At 37.9% G+C, this 22,065-nt stretch overlaps 2 protein-coding genes and 1 long non-coding RNA gene across 5 annotated transcripts in view; 1 reads left to right on the forward strand and 2 right to left on the reverse strand.

Moving 5' to 3' along the window:
- Positions 1-841: 841 nt before the first annotated feature.
- On the reverse strand, positions 842-5,355 carry tubb1 (tubulin, beta 1 class VI). Its single transcript, XM_030729421.1, has 4 exons — positions 5,241-5,355; positions 3,271-3,379; positions 3,032-3,142; positions 842-2,365 (listed from the first exon to the last, which is right to left on the reverse strand). Exons 1-4 carry the CDS (start codon positions 5,295-5,297, stop codon positions 1,221-1,223), a joined length of 1,422 nt encoding a protein of 473 aa, XP_030585281.1. The 5' UTR covers positions 5,298-5,355; the 3' UTR covers positions 842-1,220.
- A 5,843-nt stretch (positions 5,356-11,198) lies between these two features.
- LOC115780267 (uncharacterized) lies at positions 11,199-13,157 on the reverse strand. The gene is made up of 3 exons (XR_004019968.1): positions 13,123-13,157; positions 11,506-11,559; positions 11,199-11,259 (listed from the first exon to the last, which is right to left on the reverse strand). It is a non-coding gene; the product is annotated as an uncharacterized LOC115780267 (long non-coding RNA).
- Positions 12,935-22,065, forward strand: part of LOC115780266 (guanine nucleotide-binding protein G(s) subunit alpha-like) — a 41,495-nt gene continuing 32,364 nt past the window's right edge. The window contains exons 1-3 of one of the 3 annotated variants that reach the window (XM_030729363.1): positions 12,935-13,212; positions 14,575-14,713; positions 16,412-16,484. In XM_030729363.1, the coding sequence (XP_030585223.1) occupies positions 14,575-14,713; positions 16,412-16,484 (212 nt within the window). In that variant the 5' untranslated portion in view covers positions 12,935-13,212. Of the gene's footprint in view, positions 14,714-16,411; positions 16,485-22,065 lie in introns of all 3 variants that reach the window. The other 2 variants (XM_030729362.1, XM_030729364.1) reach the window with 2 other exon arrangements.

Genomic DNA, 22,065 nt, shown 5'->3' on the forward strand with positions numbered 1-22,065 from the left:
GAGTTCATATAGTGTTTCCTAGTTACAGAGACTGGATCTCTGCTAGATGTCAGTCTTGTGCTTGGACCTAGATTGGGGTGTGTTCAGGGTGAGGGGTGGGAGTGAGGGGGTTAGGAAGAAACCACCTTGCATTTTCTTTTTGTTTTTCCTCTTTGGGGCTACTGCTTTTTCAGTGTTCTACTAATTAATACGTCAAGCTGTTAAAATTCAATAAAGAAAGTTGAAATAAAATTATATTAAACATTAATGCTGCCTGACATGATTATGTGAAATAAGGCTATTTTTTTAAACATTTAAACAGCCTTTAAGACATTGCTGAATGCTCACACTATTGGAAAAAAATAGTAGTAACTTGTTTTAGTAATTTTTTTTTATTTAGTGATATTAAACCTGCTTGTTTTTTGGTCAAATTGAGTGCCATTTTCCCTACTTGGCTTTGTTGCATTATTGTAGAATTTGTCCTCTATGGGCCATTGCTGCATTTGTCACCATAACCTATATTGCCGTGTGATTTACAGGCTTCTTTTTCATCCCAGTGTAGTGTAGCTTTATTGCAGTTGAACTTGGACATCTCCACAGCATGTGTGCTTATCTCAGAGTGCAGAAACTTTGGTCAAGTCATGAGTAATCTCTATGCCCCAGGCTCATAAAAATGGGAGGAAACTGTGTGACAGCTTTAGCTGGTATCAGTGTCATTGTGCTGTCAGAGAAACATCCATCAGAAGAGCTAAGCCTAGGTCCATTTAACTTCAAATTGTATAACTTTGAGTTGAATTTGAGAAGCAAAAGTATTGTTTTGTTTTTTTGAATTGTTGGAACATACTCTGTTAGAAACAAACAGTCTTGTTTTACTGTTTTTAATTGCGGCCACAACTAATATACAAAATGCAGATGATACTGGTCAAGCAGTGTAAACATGACAATTTCATGTTTAAAGCTGATGGATATATAGTACTAGCAAAACAATACTTTTCATATATACATGCAAAAATACTGAACAAATTTACTGTGAAATAAAAAAAAATTCTAGTTCTCAAAAACACACATACAAGCACACAAATCATTTGAAGAATACAAAGTAGTCAATCACCATTATTGTTTAAATATGTTGCAGCACATTTATCGCTTAAAGACTATCCAAGCCAACAACAGAAATGATAAACTACAGAACAAGAGTTCCTTTTAATACCAATAATCCAATATTTTTTCTACCTTGTCTTCTATTCATCTATGGTTTCTTTGCTGGTTTCAGTCACTGTTTCCAATTTAACCTCCATCCGAGGCTGAACCTTTCTTGTTGCTGATGATGAGGGTCCCTCCTCTTCTTCATCCTCTGGTCCCCAATCTAGGTCAGCAGTGGCATCTTGGTACTGTTGGTACTCTGAAACCAGATCGTTGAGGTTGCTCTCCGCCTCAGTGAACTCCAATTCATCCATACCTTCCCCTGTATACCAGTGGAGAAACGCTTTCCGTCTGAACATCATAGCAAATTGCTCACCCACTCTGCGAAACACTTCCTGAATGGCTGTGTTGTTGCCAATGAATGTGGAGGCCATTCTGAGGCCTCGAGGTGGGATGTCACACACGGCGACCTTCACGTTATGGGGGATCCAATCCACAAAGTAGTTGCTGTTTTTCTGTTGGATGGCAAGCATTTGTTCATCTACCTCTTTGGTGGACATCTTACCACGGAAGACACCGGCGACTGTGAGGTAGCGGCCTCGTCTTGGGTCACACGCCGTCATCATATTGCGAGCATCAAACATCTGCTGGGTGAGCTCAGGCACAGTGAGAGCTCTGTACTGCTGGCTTCCACGAGGTGTCAGAGGGGCAAAGCCTGGCATGAAGAAGTGGAGGCGAGGGAAGGGTACCATGTTGACAGCGAGCTTCCTCAAGTCGGCATTGAGCTGTCCGGGGAATCTCAGAGAGGTCGTGACCCCACTCATGGTCATGGAGACCAAGTGGTTGAGGTCCCCGTAAGTCGGTGTGGTCAGTTTTAAGGTGCGGAAACAGATGTCGTAGAGGGCCTCGTTGTCAATGCAGTAGGTCTCATCTGTGTTCTCCAGGAGCTGGTGGACTGACAGTGTAGCATTGTAGGGCTCCACCACCGTGTCAGAGACTTTAGGTGACGGCATGACACTGAAGCTGTTCATGATGCGGTCGGGGTACTCCTCACGGATTTTGTTGATGATGAGGGTTCCCATGCCAGAGCCAGTGCCGCCCCCAAGTGAGTGAACCATCTGGAATCCCTGCAGGCAATCGCAGCTTTCACTCTCGTGCCTCACTCTGTCGATCACCTGCTCCACCAGCTCTGCTCCTTCTGTATAGTGGCCTTTGGCCCAGTTGTTCCCAGCCCCTGAGTTTCCTGTAACACCAAAATAAATGTGCATAGGTCCAGGAAATTGATAACAGGCATCATAATTTAAAAAAAAAGAAATTGTGACACTTCTCAGTTCAAGGCCAGTAAATGTTTCCACTTCTCACTGTTAAATACTTAAAACAGCAATTTTTACGTAACATTTATATTGTTTTACTCTCCTAAATTCAATAAGTCAAATTCAGCTTTTTATATAAAGTCAAATCGCAACACAAGTCACATAGGCGCACTGTAAATATTAGAGCACTATCACATGATAATAGAGAGAGAAAACTTGACTGACAAGAGAAAAACTCCAGCAAAACCAGTGTCAGGGACAGAGGCCATTGCCTTAAAGTGTTATGGTAATGGAGCATAGAAAAAAATGTATGAGTTCAAATTATTTGCCCTGTTCTCAGATTTATGAAACATCTACAGTGCCATTTGATCAAGTTTGCAAAACAATTGCTGTCAAGCTGGAAACTATATTGTTTCCTTACTCCAAGGTTAATATTACCATATTATGACATTTACATGACACAACTCTAAGAGGCATTTATATCCAAAGCAGAATATGTAATAAATAGTATAGTAAATTGTATAGAGCCTCCTTTCATAAAAAAATAAGTAAAAAAATAAGCACAGAAATGTGAGACATACTATTTAATATCTCACCATGAATGAAGTTGTCTGGTCTAAAAAGGGCCCCGATGCGGCTTCCTTTTACGCTGTCCATGGTGCCAGGCTCCAGGTCCACAAGTAGGGCCCTGGGAACATATTTACCACCTGCAAACACAATAGAAGTTTAGAAAGAATTAGTTTTAATATTGTTTATTTGTAAATGACAGCTGAAATAAAAATAATAATAATTAGAAGTTTAATAAGTCTGGAAAAGCAACAAGTTTATAACTTACCATGGGCCTCATTGAAGTAGACATTGACCCTCTCCAGTTGGAGGTTACTGTCTCCTTCGTAAATGCCTATTGTGTTGATCCCATGTTCTTCACTTATCACTTCCCAAAACTGCAAAGAAATAAAAGCATGACTGCAATATAGACCGAACTAAAACTGTTTGCCAGAAGAATCATGTTTACGAATGCAGAACATTAATACTTCTCTATTTAACACTTTTCCGACTTTTATATGGTTTCTTCTCAGTATGTAAATTTATGATGATTTTAATGCGTATGAGCAGAATTACTAATGTTTTACCATCATATCACTATCACTTTAGAGATTTATTTTTGGCATTAGCCTTTATTTGACAGGACAACACAGAGACAAGAAGACAGGAAAACAGGGAGAGAGTGGGGTGGGGGGGTGGGGGGGGGGGGGGGGTGACACGGGTAGTCTAGGGTGGAATCAAACCCTGGCCCCTTCATCAAAGGCTCTAGTCTTCAGTATATGGGTCACAAGCTCAATAAGGTGAGTGCCCCCCACTACAATTTAAGTGTGCGTTTATTGATGATGACTTTTTTTTTACCTCATCCACCGAGGTAAAAAAAAGGGAGGTTATGGTTTTGGTCGCATGGATCTGTCTTTCTGTCTGTTAGCAGGAAACTAATTCTGAACAGATTTCGATGAAAATTTCTTGACTTGTTGAGGGTGGTACAAGGAACAATTGATCACCTTTTGGTAGCATTGTATTGGCATATAGAAAATTAGGGGTGGGCAAGGTAGGCACTCTACTGAGTGTGTGTGTATATATATATATATAAAACATTATAAATTACAACACATTTATTACAAAATCTCACCAAAACAGACTTAAAATTAAAGAATGATAATCATCCCTCAGTTTTATACTTGTTAAACAGATTTGTAAACTTTTTTTTTCATTTTCAGATTGAAATACAGAATCCTAATTCTTCATCACAATAATTTCACAACTTTATCCCTTTGATAAGTATGCAATTTAAACACACACACACACACACACGTGTGTGTGTTTAAATTGCATACTTATCAAAGGGATAAAGTTGTGAAATTGTTGTGATGAAGAATTAGGATTCTGTATTCTGTATTGGTCCTAGTGATCCTGCTAGTCTATAATTTCACACAACCTCTAAATACAGTTTGGACAAATATTATTTTGTAAATATTAATTGCTGATGGACATAAAATTATATTTAAATAGCTCCACACTGCAAAAGTTTACTTTTTAAACTTATCACATATACAATATATTTGGAATTCCTTCAACTAAGCACAAGTTTGGCTGACAAATGTGAAGTTGACAAAATAGTTGACTCGACCTTTTCTTTTAACATTTTTTAGTTATACATCCAAGACGTGTACAAACCTAAATCCTTGCTGCCACAGCACAGAATTAACAGATTCACTGAGCCTGGATTCATATCTTAAGTTGTGTAAATGAGAAAGCTGTTTGAACTAAACATCTTGGGTCAACTTTAAAAGTGTTAAAAGGTTTTATGTTTTTAGCTTTATCATCTTGTAGTTTCGCTCTCTTTTTTGTGTCAGCCACGATAAAAATGTCACACCCAGTGTTCACAGTGCAATTCTCGCTTTGGTCTTATCTTTAGCATGAATGCCTGATGGGGAACACCCTGTGTCACTCAAAACTGTTGGTGACAACATGCAAAGGAAAAGTGCATGTCAAAATATACACCATAACAGAAAAGTAAAGTAAGTAAAGTAAAAAAAGTAAAATAATATACCCAGTAAAGATAAGAAAGTCCAGTATTTTTAGCATTTTATATCAGCTACAGTAATACATTATAGTAATAGTGGCATATAGTCTACTAGATGTGTCCTTAAAAAATAATTTTTCAGAATTACAAAAGGAGATTTAATGCAGGTCATGAAGATCGAATCTAATGCATATTAAAACTTACAATGCATATTACAATTTTGTTTATTTTACCTTTGAGCCGATCTGGTTGCCACATTGTCCAATTTGCAGATGTACAATTTCACGCATGATGGTCGGGCTACAGTACGCAGAACAGCTGGGGGTCTGTGATAACTTTCAGTCCTCCCGTCGGTTTTTATGTGGGACAAGAAATGATGTCACCAGAAATGTGAGGGAGTCACCCCAGCTGATAATATGTGAGAAACCCATGATACACAATAAAAACTATGAGCAGTATAATAGAAGCTTTTACCATTCATCATCTACGCTTCCATTAGTAAGTAGGCATGGCATGTCTGTGTTAAATTTGTTTTTATATCTGTATATATGTTAATATAAATTCCTAATAATCAAAAAAGCATATTGTATTTCCTTTTGTATAAAACTTGTGAAAGAAACTCCAACACATCTAACTTCATAATATTTGAGCCTGTTAATATAATAAATTATTGAAGGAAAATGGTTGATGAACCAATGCAAAAGAAGACATTATTTTATTGGCTTTGTAAAGGACATCTAAGCTGTGCAGCTTGGCAAAAGCAGGAAGGAAGCAAAGCGTAGATGAATGGAAGCTGTTTTTTTTCTCTGGTGAGTGTCAGATAACACCCATTTCAGTAGCCACAACAATGATTACCAGTTTATACTCACACATGCATATAAGCATGCTCTCTTATTGTGTATGAGCCTAATGTTAAAACTGCAGACACATTTGTTTGCAGTACGTCATTTGTACGAGGGATACTACCATCTAGAGGATTAATGCAGACATAACATGATATAACTGAACATTACAATATGTCATATTTGTGAAGTGAGGACCCAAATGCAGATGTGGATAAAAAAAAAAAATAAAAAAATCATGAACTAAATGCAAAGTAACATCATCCACAGAACACAGGGAAGTAAATAATACTGCAACAAAAACTAAGGGGAAGGACTATTTATACACAAGGTAATCAGGGAAGGGGAAACAGGAGGGACACAGGCGAGGGTGGTCACACATAAACACACTCAATGACAATGAGATAGGAGGGGAAGTAAAACTAGTCTTTCAAAATCCTCCCAAGTGTCTCTTTTGCACAGAGCCCCATGTTGGTAATGTTTTAGTTGTTACTGATTGAAACTCAGGATATTTTTTAGGTCAAAATACAAAAAGGCAGCTTAAGGTTTTTCCAGTATGGTTTTGTTTTCACCCCTACAAGTAGCAGTGGAACAGTGGGTAGGCGCTTGCCTTGCAGCCGGAGGGTTGCCAGTTCGAGCCCCCTGCCTCTGCATTGTGTCCTTGGGCAAGACACTTAAACCACATTGCCTAACGGTAGCGCCGGTTTCTGGCTGCGTGACCGCAGATGCTCGTCTCTGGATGAGTGATCTGGAACAATCATTTTGTTGTGTGCCTTGTGTGCACAATGACAATGATTTGAATCTAACATCTAACAAACTGCTTGAATTAGCAGTTACTTAGTTTCATGGGTACAAAATCAGACACATTTTCCAGCACCTTGTTGAATGAATGCCACAAAGAGCTAAGGCAGATCTGAATGCAAAAGTGGGTCCCACCCAGGACTGACTGGATGTACCTAACAAAGGTAACAAAGGGTGGTAGGTGTATAGATCTGTTCTACCCAAGTGTATAAGTAAGTAAGTAAAATATACCAGTACCTATGTGTGCCAGAAGTAAGGGTACAAAGGAGCTAACACTGAAGTGCCGAAAACTACAGTTCTTCTAGTGGCCACTTGAGGTTGCCTCCAAAAGTGGGTCAATCCCCACAGACTCTTATATTAAAAATCCATCCATTTGCTTATCCTGTTCAGGGTCGCGGGGGGCTGGAGCCTATCCCAGCTGTCATAGGGCGAGAGGCAGGGTACACCCTGAACAGGTCGCCAGCCTGTCACAGGGCCAACACATAAAGACAAACAACCTTTCACACTCACACCTATGGGCAATTTAGAGTAGCCAATTAAATTAACCCCATTAAGTGCATGTCTTTGGAATGTTGGAGGAAACCCACGCAAGCACGGGGAGAACATGCAAACTCCACACAGAGAGAGGGAGAGGCCTGGGCCAAGGTGGAATCGAACCCAGGCCTTCCAGATGGTATTCTATCTGTGAGGCAGCAGTGCTAACCACTGCGCCACTGTGCTGCCCCATCTGAGTCTGAACCTGTTTATGATTTTGGTGCAATTTGGAGCTTTTCTGAGGAACTCATCTGACAAATAATGTCTTGATTTGTGGTACAGACAATCCACAGTTTGTACTTCAGTTTTTGTGAGTGAAATTCTAGTTTTTATAAGTTCACCAAGCACCCAGTAGCTGATATAAATAAGAACATTCAGGGGCCTAAAATGTACCTGTGTGCCAAGATTGGTTATTCAACTCTTGTTGGTCTAGGAGGAGTTCACTGATAAACACACACACAGTAAAGTTATTATCTCAAACTTTTGACTTACTGAGGAAAAGAAGTCAAAGTTAACAAAACAACTTGAAATTTCGATTTTGAAGTTGAAATTTTGAGAAAAAATCCTGAACTTTTGGTTTATGGATGTCAGAAAAAAAGTTTGTTTTGCCTCAGTGGCAGAAATAATCTTCCATATCGTCACCCTCATAAAATAATGGCCTAAGTCATTTTTTTTAAATAGTTTTTCAGAAAACACAAAAAACTGAACCAAATATTGAAAATATGGTGATTTAGGCAAAAATAACATTTCCATTAAAAAATGATTTAGGCCCTTATTTTAAGAGGGTGATGATATATTATAAATAAGGATATTTTGAATTCTTAATCATGCGAAGTTACTATAATAGAGTCCAAGAATACAAATATGGAGTTGGGTGTTCAAATTCAAACTCAAATATCATTTTATAAAAAGAATATTTGTTGTTATAAAATGGAAACTGCTACAGTTTTATGGTTTTCTTCATGGAGATTTAAGCTTCATAGGTACATCCCAGTTGTAGCATCAGCCATGACATACTGTAAAAATTTGTCCTGTTACTAGTCTCTCAATTCCAAATTAAAGAATAAAAACCAACAGAGTATTTGTTGCTAAAACAACGTCCCATCCCACTATAAGTCTCCAGAAAACTCTCTATGGTCTTTGGCAAAGATGCTCCAAGTTTCTGAGTTCTCCTGGAGGATGAGCAGCCACTTAAATGCTGCTTCAGAAGCTCCTTTAGGTGTTGGGCTGGTTTTGTCCTGCTTTTGTAATCTAATGAAAGTCTTCACAGTTTGTAAACGAGATTGCAAAAGGACATCACTGGTTTCTTTCTTTCTTTTCTTTTTTTTTTTTAATTAACTGGTGCTGACTTGATTTTCATAATCACTGCTTGGTTTGGAATGAAGTCATATTTGTGTGTTAAAATAATTTTATAAAAGCAGGGTTTACTTTACCTTTTCTATCAGATATTACAGCATGTCTGGTAATATGTACCAAACCATGTGATAATTTTGCTTTTTTCCTATTTCTGACACCTGAAGAAATTTGGTAAGCATGATTACTGCCCTTCACTTATTAATATTGATAGTAATATTGAAAGATTCCTGTTATTAGCAACCTATTAGCGTTTCTCCCATGAAACCGATATTTTAATAACTTCAAGTAAAGGTTGTCAGCGGTACTGATTAAGGCGTTTTGAGTGAGTTGAATAATAATCATTTTTGCTTCAAAGAGGGCGCCTTTCCCCTTCTGTACCTCTGCTTCATGACGCTCCGGGTAGTCATGTGATCCGACCCTGCTTCAGTCCAGGTGTGTCAAGTGGCTTCAAGACGGAAACCAGAACTGCTCTGACCGTATCTTCAAAATAAAAGCCAAGAACCCGCTCCCGGCATGAAGATTTCGTTGGTGGGTTAGTTTTATTCCAGGTTATTCAGTGTTAATGACGCGATTTTTTTTTTCTTACATCTGGAGTTAAGGGGATAGTTTAAACTAAAATCATTTTTTCTTACTTGTAATTGTGGCTTTGTATCAAGTTTATTATCCGAACAAAATTTTTCACAAAATACGTGCTGTAAAAATCACAATTTCTCTAGTGTGTTTGTAAGTTTTGTGAAGTTCAGATACAGGTTGTTACAGGCAGTTTTACAAGAAGCTGCAAAAATATGTGAAAAGCATAAACATTAAAATATAGAGGGCTGGGGATTTTTTGTTTGTTTTGTCCTCTTTAATCACGCTTGGATGCCTGATTTTTATTTTTAAGCCTTTTCAGCGGTTTGCTGCTGCTCCAGGGACATGTTCATCAGGAAGCCCCTGAGCTCAGCATAGATTTGCAAGAATTAGTGAATTAATCATTTAATTGACTAACCAATGACTGGCTCAAAATGCCTCCAAAAAAAAGAAATATTTCCTTTTTTTTTTTTTAACACTTATTAGGAGTAAATTTTGTTTCTTTGGGACCAGTTGACAAATTATAGCAGCTATCATCAGCTTTGCTTACAAGTTTCTGATGATTTTTAGAGCAAACAAATAATAAATAAACCAGTTAACTATCAAAATGATGATCATTATTAGCTGAAGCTCAAATCTAAGCCTTTTGATGTTCCCTTTTATTAAATGCACATTTTAGAAAATAGACTTACAAAGACCTTGCACCCTGTATATTCAGTGGTGACAAATTAACGAAAACATAAAGCGTCTTAGTAAGGTCTTGGACCATCATGAACCACCAGAAAATCTCTGACAACCACAGTGTTCAAAAGATATTCCCTCGTTTGGTGTAACAGTGGGGAAACATGTTATCTGACATGGTAGTCCAAAATTTCAGCGTTTGACAGGGCTAAGAGCCATCTATGGTACATCCCTGTGATGTGTCATTCATGATGACTTAACCCTAACCCTAACCCCCAAAACAAGTCACAAACTACTTGCATTTTTACCAAAAAAAAAACAGAGTCATTTTTGCTCTTCCCCAAAACATAAAGATTTTCATACTCAAATCATTCACTAACCCATCGCTCCCTATGAATAGGGATTCTGTAGATCACTCCCACTGAGAGAAATGTTTAACCATAGGATAAAATTCATCATTTAGACCAACTTTCTATTAGTGACACTTTCATCTAAGGCAGTGGTTCTCAAACTATCAGGTGTAGAGTCACTGCATGTGTGGTGCACATAAGTTGAAAGATTTAAGGTGAAAATAAAATGAATAAAGATTATTAAATATACAATCCAGAGTTTGCTGCTGCTAAAAACACGATATATATATATATATATATATATATATATATATATATATATATATATATATATATATATATATATATATATATATATATATATATATATATATATATATATATATAAATTTGTTTTTTTGTACACAAATATCTGAACAACAATAAAAAAAAAACCGCTCCTGAGATTATTTTATGGGTTTTGCTCATGCACCACTCAGCCTTTATCATAGACATACATACAACGCCGCACTGAGCGCTGAGTCGCCGCCATATTGGATGTGGCAAACTTAAACACAGAAACGCCTCACTCTGGTGCTCCGTGGAGTTGTTCCGACCGTTTTACAGAAGAAACCGAATCACATGGGATTACATTTAACAGGTAAGAGTGAACAGTTGTTTTTTTTTTTTTTTTAAATCGTATTTGGCCATTGTAACATTTTCAAAGCAGAATTTTCTGACGTTGTGCGGATAAGTCCCGCAGTGAAACCAGCCTCCAAACAATACATCTATGCATAGTAGTTGGTAATGTGCTTATCCTTTAATCTTACTTAACTAAATTGCCCCGAACTAACTACTCTGGTTGTTGTTAGGTACTTAACTATGTAAGCACCCTGATGACACAAGTTTGCTTCCATACTTAACCAACTTTATTGATGCTATGTAGGTTTCCAAAGGGCTGTGAAAGCAGTGAGATGTAGCTCTCAGAAGGAAAGCAGTTTCTGCTAGCAGTCGTTCATGCTCTGCAGACAGCATTTCAAAACTGAGGACTTTGACAGAACAGATCAGTCAGGATCAGTGATGGAGCTGTTGCTTCAGTCTTCTGTTTCCCAGCTTATCTTCAAAGGGCAGGTGTATCACTAGGTTTACAAGGATTAGATAAGTCAGTGCCACACTCAGCATCATGCCCCTGGTTATATTCAAACCTCATGTCACCCCTTCAACCACCTCCCACTCTCTGTCACACTTTCAGACATACTAATGTACACACATGCACAGATACTGAAACACGTCAGTATGTGGACTCTAACCCTGTGATCGACTGTGACTATAATATTTTCATCCTTGTTTCTACTAGGACCGCTGCAATGCTCTGCCTTCGTCACCTGATAATCTGAGAGCCAGACTCAGTGAAGCCATAGCTGGAGAGGGTGGACAGTCTGGAACGAGAAAAGAGGAATAAGAAGGGCAAAGAATGATGTGTGCGCTCTTCTGGAGGATCTCAGGGGGAAGCAGCTGATAAATGAAGAGCTAAAGAGAGGCCCGATTTATACTGGGGTAAAATGAAAATATGAACTTTCCCATCTTTGTTAAGACTTCATTATTACAAGAGAACTCACTAATTAGCCTGAAATAATTTAATTTTTATATTTTCCTCTGTTCAAAACAGAGCCATGAGTACAAAGTATAAATAATGAGAAACAATAAATAAATGAATGTTGTTCATCTTCTTCAGTTGTTCCTATTTGTGTTAGGTAAATGGAGATGACCCTATACTTTCAATAGCTGAAGTGACCTCCTTTCACAGCACGAAGCTCAATAAAACATTTCTAGTACCTGTTTGTTGTGTTTTTCAGGGGTCTGGAATTACAACCCTTCACGACAGTTCAAGACCATCTTCTGCTGTTTAATGGTGAGTTGCGGTGTGTTTCAAGAACATCAGGTAATGTGGCAGCAGAGGATGAGACCGTGCCCCTGTCTGCTTTTGAGGCATCCCATTCTCCAGCTGCAGAAGAAACTGAAGAGCCTCCATCTCTTTTTGCTGACATTTCTGCAGTTGTGTGATCATAGCTACCCACCAACCCGCTTTGGTAGCCTTGTGGAGAACACTCTTGTTTACATCTCAGGGTCTGTTGTTTACTAGGTTTTTAAAAAGCCATGTGTTCCCTGGTAGTTTGGTGACTGATGCTGTACCTGCATCATTTGATCATTTGTTCTTCTTCTCCTCCTTGTTTTTGTGTAATAATTATAATACATTTAATTTACAAAAGTTGGAAATAGTTCTTTTTTTTTTGTTATTGCATGCAATAAAACATGGATCTACAATTTTAGTATACAGTTTCACTGCTAAAAGAAAATGTACATCAGTGTTATTAGTACTTAAATTGATATAAATCACTGAATATAAAAACTTTTTTTATTTAGAAAACCTACAGATGTTATATCTACATGTTGTTATAGACATTTGTCATCACAGTAACAGCGTTACAAACATCAGAAAATACATGCGCTGGTTTGGTGCCTGTACCCCAAACATACGTGGAGTATTTCACATAATTATCAGAGAAAGTTACATACGTTATTTTTTCGTGTCTAACAGTTTCCCTAGTGCATGTGTGAATGCGTAAACGAGCGGCATTAACTTAAAGAACTTTGTAGAAATGCGCTTTATGAAGTTCAGTCCATTTACTTGTATTAGTTTTCGGGGCAGATCTGCCACATCGTGTATGGTGGACGCACTGACGTATCACAGCAACGGGCCAGCCCGCTCAATGCGGCGTCTACGTCTGTGTCTTTGGCCTTTCTCGTGAAAGTTTCCAGCGGAAATTGGGTTTCTCCGTCCCGGGAAACTTGACTACGGTTCTTCGTTCCCAGGGTTCCGTGAGAGCCGTTTGCCCCACCCCACCTCTACAACGCTATCTATCTCAATGTTCAATTCTCAGAGAAAAAAAAAAGGTGGGCAAAAATAATTCAGGGTAACACTGCAAAGAAACGAGTCTCACCTCCCTGACCGGTTTCATCGGAGCTGCCGTGGCCTGTCGGCGGTTAAAAATGACAGCGTCGCCGTTGGATCAGTGATTGAAAACACCGTGGTATGTTCATGTATCGTGCACATGTAACCATAATCTACCATACGGATTCAGAGGGAGTACAGAAAGCCGAGAGACTTGACAGCGGCTTGTACCTGCGCCAAACGGGAAAAAAAACGGGGGATTTTTCTACGAATATCACCTGGATATCGCGTTACATTCAAGGACATCCAGCTGCCAAACACCGCCTTAGCTCGGCCCCGAAGAAGCTTTCCGATGTGAGGAGAAATACAAATTAACGTTACGGACAGAAAAGGGACGGCGAAGGGGCCTCTTTTCTTTCTTTCTTTCTTCATATATATATATTTCTTTTTATTTAGGGGGGTGGGGGTCTCGTCAAACCCTCCAAAAAATAAAAAAAATAAAGGCAAGCACCAGCATCTATTGACGAGGAGAGGAAATAATTTGGACATCGGCTGAAAGCAGGATATTATTGATAAGGTTGCTGTATAATGTGATTGTTATTGTAGAGAAAGAAGCCCCGGTTGTAGCCTGATGATTCACATGCCGTCATTTTAAGAAGAAATATTTATTTTTTAATTTCCCCCCACCCGCCCTCTAATATGTCTTTTTTTTTCTTTTCTTTTTTTTTTTTGGCCAGCTGAGATAGGATTGCAAATAATAACCTGAAATATATTCAAAGGAGGAGTCGATGAAAAAGAAAAAAAAAAACAAATAGGGCTTTGGTTATGAGTGGAAATGAATTGAATGGCAGAGGAATGAGGTATCTGCCAGAGATGGGCTCCGGAGGAGACATTTGCTGAGGAAGATTTAATATCAAAGCTTGAGAAGATTTATATATATATATATACATAATATATACATATCTATATATGTATATTTTAAAACAAAGGAGGGAAAAAAAAACCCTTAAGGAAGCTGGACCCCACCACCTCCACCCCTCGACGCTCATTCATGTGCAGCGAGAAGCTGGAAATTTTACATCCACTCTCATATCAATGTTGATGACTTCATTGCAGATTTACAGTCAAAAATACAGGAATCAAGTGTCTGAGAAGGGCGGCATTGTAGCTCTGCACCTTTCTGACTGATCTGTTGCTGATAAATTGCCAGTAAATATCCACCCCCACCCCCCTTCCCCTCTCTCCATACATACACATTGTGCCAAAGCCTGGTGAAGCCCATCGTTCGTCTACTACCTGGCGTCTGTTTCATCTGCATCTGGCAACATAAATGTCACCCATTTTGAGCCAGGTATTCCTTTTTTGGGCCAATCTAGGAATTTAGGATTGATTTAAATTTTTTTTCTCTCTTTTTGGATCATAACCCTTTTCACCCACCCGCCCCAACCAAATCAACCACCCTGCCTCCAATCCCTGAACCTGCAACTGGGTTTTTGGGAAGATGGGCTGCCTTGGTAATAGTAAGACTGAAGACCAACGAAATGAGGAGAAGGCACAGAGGGAAGCCAACAAAAAGATAGAGAAGCAGCTCCAAAAAGACAAACAGATATACCGGGCAACTCACCGACTACTGCTGTTGGGTAGGTTTTGTGAAATTCATCATTACTGTTTGTTCCCACAAAGCAGCATTTTCACCTGTTTTTACCTGTTGTTGTCACTGTGTCAGATTGTACCCATGAAAAGTGTTTTAGGGCCACTTCTTCAGGCTGTTACAGCAAAGCATCAACAAATGATGCAATGACATGAAGTCCCTACTAGTTCACTTAAAGTGTCTGGGCACAGGACGGTTAAAAAACCAGGCCTTTTTGCATTCATGGGATATTATGGAGCATGATTACAGAACATGTGAGAGAGAGGTGGAGTGGGGGGGACAGACAGACACCACCATCTGTGTGAGGGAAGCACACACACAGGCACCATGCAGAGGCCGGGAAGCCGCTCAAAGGCATTTTTGCATGGGTCTTTCTCGTCTCCACACATGTAAAAACCTCAAACTTGTGATCTGGTGTGTTTGTGGTCGCAGCATGCATCCTGGAAGCCTCCACCTCGACTTGTTTGAGCATAGTTTTCAGACTTCACACTCACCTTCATGTTTTTTTTTGTTTTTTTTTCTTGCATAATCTTATCCACACAACCACTCTGGAAATTAATATTTTCAAATTAGCCATTAAAAGCTCTGCGGCTTTTATTTGATAAAGCTATTTTTGCCTCATCATGAGAAGCTTCATGACATGACATGCAGTATGAACCTTAAGACCAGCCCTTGTGCTGGAGTACAGAGTGTGTCTAGCAGTTTTTGTCCTGACTGACATGCTGGAAGAGAGAATATTTGTCTGCATGTTGGAGCTATTTTTTTCCTTGGTCCTTGTCACATCTGGAAGCAGGGATGGGCTTTAGTAAAATTCCATGTGTCCTGTATTTAAAATGCAGTATGCAAAGTAAAAGTACCAGCCCAGTGTTCACAGTGTTCTGCCAAGGTGAGGTAGAGCAATTCATAAAGTTACCTGTGGTTCCCAAGAAAAAGGGTCAGGCCATCTGGAGTGGGTCACAGGATAAATCTGAGAGGTCATGAGATGTTTTCGTGTGTGTGTGTGTGTGTGTGTGTGTGTGTTCCTTTGTGACATAATGGGTCTTAAATTGTCCTTTAAATGAGAAGTTTAAAGGGGAAATCTCTCTTTGGAGGAACTGCCTTTGTAAATGGTCAAAAACCAGAAGTAGCAGTAACTACCGGTTTAATCTTTAACAGTGCATTGTGTATAATAAGCTGACCTTTTTCTATGTAAAATCTAAATTTGCAAAGCAACTAATGAGTGTATCTGTCAAGTAAGTCATGTAAAAAGGAATACAGTGCTTAATTCTTAAATGTGGTGAAGTAGAAAAATGCATCCCTAAAATGGGAATACTCAAGTAAAACACAAGTTTCTTCATACCGAAGATAAGACCAGTCAATGATATCACTCGGCTCTTAGATTGGGAGCATTGAGGTCTCGCCTTTTGACTTTTGTGTAACATACAGCACTGTTTAAAAATAAGTGGGGGAGGCTTGTGCCAGGACAGTGTCTCTGCAGCAATGGACAGGACTTATCTACTAAGATACAGCCCCCTTGAAGTTCAAATCATTTAATGTTAAAATTTTAGGTGTCACTGTTTAGTGTGTCAAGGTCTCATCTTTCCATGGAATACCAAAACGCCTCCTTTCTCTGCTCCATTCTGGATATTTTTGTTGTTTGTACAACTTCACTAAACTGATTCCCGTCTTGTTGTTTCTCTGTTTTTAGGGGCTGGTGAATCCGGGAAAAGTACGATAGTCAAACAGATGCGAATATTGCATGTTAATGGCTTCAACGCAGAGTAAGTTTTGTTGGTTCTCCTCAGTTTGTCACCTTTAAACATGTTTAATTCACTAAACACTCAAACAGTTTTGGTGGATTTCTCTTTAGAGTAAAGATGTACATTTAGATGGATCTCTGCTCAGATACTGACATATTTGTTAACCAAATACCTAAATTATGTAACAATGTTTTGGAGAGGAGTAATAGGGCTTTAAGAAGATGCAACTGATACAGAATACCTTTCTCATGAGTATTCAAATTCATGTACAGCAGGAAATTAAATTAGTTGTGACTTGTAAAAAGCTTTTAATACAGAAGTAAAGAGGCATTGGATGCAACTGTTCAGACATAAAATAACTTCTTTAGCCATATAATAAGTAGTGATGAACATGTTGCTGTTCTTTTTTCCTTTTTTTGGTTTGGAATTTTTTTTTTTTTTATCTTTTAATTTTTTTATGGTATTACTATTTATTCAGTTTAAATTATACAAAAAAAAATAAAAATACTGTAGGTTTAGGGCTGTTGGTCAGACAAAAAAACAAAAAAAAACCCATCTGATTGTTGATCAGAGAAGTTTTGAACTAAATATTAATGTATTTATTGTGAAAATAATCAGTAGATTAATCCATAATGAAAACCTCTTATGATGCTTGTAAAGAAAATTATATTACACACATATTTCTAAAATGTGATCATAAACAGTATAACATTACAAAAAATTCTATATACAAAAAAAGAATTTTGTCTTAGTGGATTAACCAGATAAGTATTGGCCTTTTAAAGCAACCCCCCCCCCCCCCCCCCCCCCCCCCAAAAAAAAAAAAAAAAAAAGTGCAAAAAGTATAAGTAATTTTTAGGTAACAGAACTACTCTAACAATAGCAGCAGCAGCAGCAGTTCCTTACTTTGTTATACATTTGTGTACAGCAGAATCTTCCATTTTTACCTTTTCTAAGATCAATAGGGATGCATCACTTTCTACTGCACATTGTTTTTTAAGAATTGAAAAAGGTTTCCAAGTCCGTCTAAGACCTAAAAACGACAGAGAGAATGAAGGGATGAAATGGCACCTCCCCCAAAGCCAACCTCAGGCATACCTTCATCCATACCTCCTCAGGTGTGTGGCAATTGCAATTAAGCCTCAGCAACACCCAGAGACTCCTGCAGTGCAACTGCAAGGCGAGTAGGAGTTGTAGAAGGGTGTAACGCTTGATACAAAAAAAATGGAGGTCAGTGTTCTTGGAGCTCAGGGTAACTTCCAGAAAACCATTGTTAGTAATGACACCTGCGGCCATTAAGTGGACTCAAGTCAACATTGTGTTGCTGGTGTTTACGTAGAGCATAAATTCATGCTCCATGTGTGATTAGCTTCAACTAAAACAGCAATGAGACATACTCAGGTCTGTCCTGATGTGTTGTGTTGCTCTTATATGTACTGTACTGTATGTCATGCATGTTGTACAATGACTGAGAGGCGGCTGTGCCTGTACACCTGAGTATCACAATAATCGCAACAAAGTTGTCTCAGACATAAAGAAATCATGAATGTCAGATAAATAACTGCTAGCTAAAACAGCTCATTTACCAGCCAGATTAGCTATAGGAGTTTTGGTGAATTAGCAAACCATTGTCCACTCAAGGCTGTATTTTCATATCTAAGACAGCATAATTTGTTTTTATTAGCAGGCAAGCTAGCTTTAACTAATTTTAGCCAAAAAAAAAAAGACAGCTTTGATTTCTAAATCCAAATAAATTTCCCTAGATGGATGTAACACCCTGCTGATGTTGACTTTAGGTTTTCACTGACACTAACCCAGTGCCATTTGGCCAATTTGGCTACGTTAAATAAAACTGTCTTTCTTCTGGCTAATGTTAGGCTAACTGCCAACATGGACAGATTACTTGATGCCCAATGTAGCAGCCAGCTGGGCATCCTTGTAACCAGCCGGCTTGTTTCCTTGCCAATTTTGTCACTAGTACTGTAGAGCTCAACAGTGTTGGCCCACTTTGTTAGGGGTTCCAGTTAGGAAGGTGAATTTTCTATTCATTATCTCCATTGGTGTTTTCAGAAAATCCCAATATAGAGTTTTAAGCCTTGAACCAAGCCAGCCAACTAAGTTCAAGGTGAATCATGACCATGAAAAGATATAATTCTGATTTAAACAATTAAAACAAAGGTAAAGGTACAGGACTGTGCACTTAATTACTTTTAACTTTAAACCACTCATCCCATAACCCACTGCAAATCTCAGGCTCCACAGCTGCCTTCTCAAATTTAATCCTTTTTATTATAGTAGTGTTTATATATGGTTAATAATAGTGTTTCAATAATAATTTTGACTACATTTGTTTCAGTTTATGAAGTTTTGCGCTAAGCGATCTTAAGTTCATGGGTTTAAACATTTCCAGATTGCCGTTTCAGTTTAGGATTATGGGCAAAATAGTTCTTTGCTGCAACATTGTGAATTAAATACTTTTTTTTACAGAATCATATATAATTGTATTATGTTTACTTTGAATATTTACAATATTACTGCTCATAATCGAAATCCCTTTGTGGAAAATCCATCCTGCATCCATTATGTAGAACTCAGTCCAGAGGCTGTGAAAGGCAACCGCACAGTGAATAAAGTTTAGCGAGTTTAGTGATTGCACAAGTGGCGAGAGGTTCTTCATTGCTTCAAACTAGTGGCCTAGCTAGTTTATAGATATTTATTTTTCTTGTTAATGCCTTCATGGAGGGATGAGCTGTCATTGTCTTGGCATACTGGCTCATTTGGTTCAGGAAGTAAAATTTAAAAAAAATGTTTTTTTTTTTTATTTTTTTTTATTTTTGGTAACATTGTGGAATAAATACTGGAAAGTTGTGTGACAGAGAAAGAAATCTTTATCCTAGTCAGGTTTTCATGGAAACAGCTTTGGGTGCTTTCATCCACCCTGTCTTGTGAATTTCCTAAAACTCAGTCCCGACTTGATGCAATGGAAACAAAAGTCAATTTTTTCTATTCTTAATCATTGGTTTCCTAGAAAGGGTTTTTGGGGTAGGAGCATCATCATGTTCTTATTTTTGGGTCATGAAACAGATACTTCTCACAGACCCAGGCGCTACGGTGCAATGATGAATCCACAGTCGGCTGTGACTCCACAGCCTACTGTTAGGATTTATTTCACTCTCTGGATTTCCCCTTCCGGGTGTGCAACTTTGCCATTCAGTGCAAAGTGCTGGATAGAGGATAATGATGGTGAGTGTGAGTACACAGTGATTTTGGTGAATGCAGCTTTTTCTAAGCATTTTGGACTTTGGTCCACACAAAACCAACAATTTATATATTTACATGTTGACAAGGAAAATGGAGATTTTTGTCTTGCAACATCAAAAGTGTGTCTTTTATCTCCTTTTTAGATGTCAGACTGCATGCCATTTTAATGTTTGTAGGCTTTTGATTGACTAATATTTCTACATAGTTAGGCTTATACAGCCACATGTGGCTTTGGCATGCTCTTGACAATGTTACTACACAAACTGTTGCACTTGCAAAAGTAATGAGAAACATATAGGTAAAAATATGGCTGCTACTAATGTTTACTTAATCAACTCAATCATTGATTAAGTTGTTGATTAGTTTCTTATTCATCTTATGAATTTTGGGAAAAAATGGTTGGAACTCTTCTCTTTGTTGTCATGAAATCTTTAAAATGTATAATGGCTAATTCCAAAACACTGGGCATTATTATTAGTTCAACCATTACCCTTTCCCATATTTCTTGGTAAAAGTAGAAAGATGTTAGTTATTGCAGTGTTCCATTAATTTTTTTTGTTCATATTTACAGTCTGAGTCTTCTAAGTGTGGATTAAAGAAATATTTGGAATAAAAGCTCTAGTCTTATAAATCAAGCACTCTGTTTTCCATTAAATAATTGATCTGTTTCAGTTAAGCTTATAAAAAATTTGTATTGGTCAGTCTGTCTGTTTGTTAGCAGGAACTGTTGGGGGTGGTACAAGGAACAATTGATTACATTTTGGTGGTGATCTGGATCACAATCCAGGATAAGTCAGAGTCCTTTAAAAAGAACTAGGGTGCAACATGACCATAAGTTCTGTCATATAGCAAAGTTTATTCATGATACAAGGAGGATTCTGGATCAAATGATCCTTAATGCTGAAACTTATTTATGATTGAGTGTGGCAACATTGGGTAGTATCTATTGCAGCATAGTATTGGCACAGAAAATTTGAGGTGGGCAAGGTTTGTGCTCTATTGAATGCCCTTCTAGTTTTAATATTAATGAAAGTTTAACTGAGAAAGTAACTCCTAGAATGTGAAAAGGACTGACTCTGTTGGACTTGGTAGTCCACTCATAGTTGTACTCAAGTGTTACCTGAGCAAAGCTTCTTTTTAGACTGTAGAGAGATCACAATAGTCAAGTTTGATTTGGGCTGTCATCTATTTACTTAGAGACCACTTGCCTGTAATGCTTGTTATTGTCATAGCAGTTAAAGTATCTGACGCTGCTTACTGCATGTGTTTTAAATAATTTTGTCATGCAGAGTCAGCCACTGGTTTGAGCAATGATCAGAAAGGAGAGGAACTGATCATAGGATTTGTCTTTTTAGCCTAACAGCCTGATTGTGTTTCCATGTTATTAGGTCAGTTTTAATGCGTGCTCATGTCTCCTGTGCTCTTTTGACTTGTTTTTCCCCAATCAGTCAGTAGCTAGTGGAATATATCATGCTGACATAATTTTAAATAGGAATCATTAGGAGAAATTAGGTGCATTTGTTAAATACATATGCAGACATAAGAAATTTGTACAGCTGTGTCAGTCTCTACTTTATATATATACTCTCTCTCTCTCTCTCTCTCTCTCTCTCTCTCTCTCTCTCTCTCTCTCTCTCTCTCTCTCTATATATATATATATATATATATATATATATATATATATATATATATATATATATATATATATATATATAATATACCTACCTCAGTGAAATTAATAATTAGATTGAACTTAATCTGCTCAACATGAGTGACATAGTTGTTTTTATGTTGCTGGTTCTGGTGTAATTATCTGGCTTTAGAATCCATATATCAATTAGAAATTCTTAGCTTTTATCCCAGAAATATTATCTTTGGTTAAAATATTGACATATTTCACTTTGTCAATATCAGACATTAATAATAGCTGATTAAAAATGCTCACAAAAGCTGAGAGATGTGTTCAGATAGGAAATGTAAAAGCCATTTTGTATTAGCAACATTTAAAGTGGCTACAGCATCCTTATTCAAGGAAGTTTTGCAGTTTCTGCTTGCCACAGGACACATTATGGAAAGATATCTGTCCATGCTTTTATTTGAAATGTTTACCTTCAGCACAAGTTGTACAGGCTCGATTTTAGGGTTTATATTCTCGCTGTAAGGCTAAGAAGCCTGTTGTTGAGATATTTTTGGAATTCAGTATCAAATCTGAATTTCAACAATCAGACTTTTGTGTTGTGTCAGGACACATTTGAAGGAATCCAGCACTTAAGTTTCTGAAAGATCTGTGTGACGTCAGTCCTCCACGATATCAGTGAAGTCCACAGATTGCATGAACTGC

This window comes from Archocentrus centrarchus, chromosome 5, assembly GCF_007364275.1.
Source record: "Archocentrus centrarchus isolate MPI-CPG fArcCen1 chromosome 5, fArcCen1, whole genome shotgun sequence".
In the NCBI taxonomy this organism is placed as follows: Eukaryota; Metazoa; Chordata; class Actinopteri; order Cichliformes; family Cichlidae; genus Archocentrus; species Archocentrus centrarchus.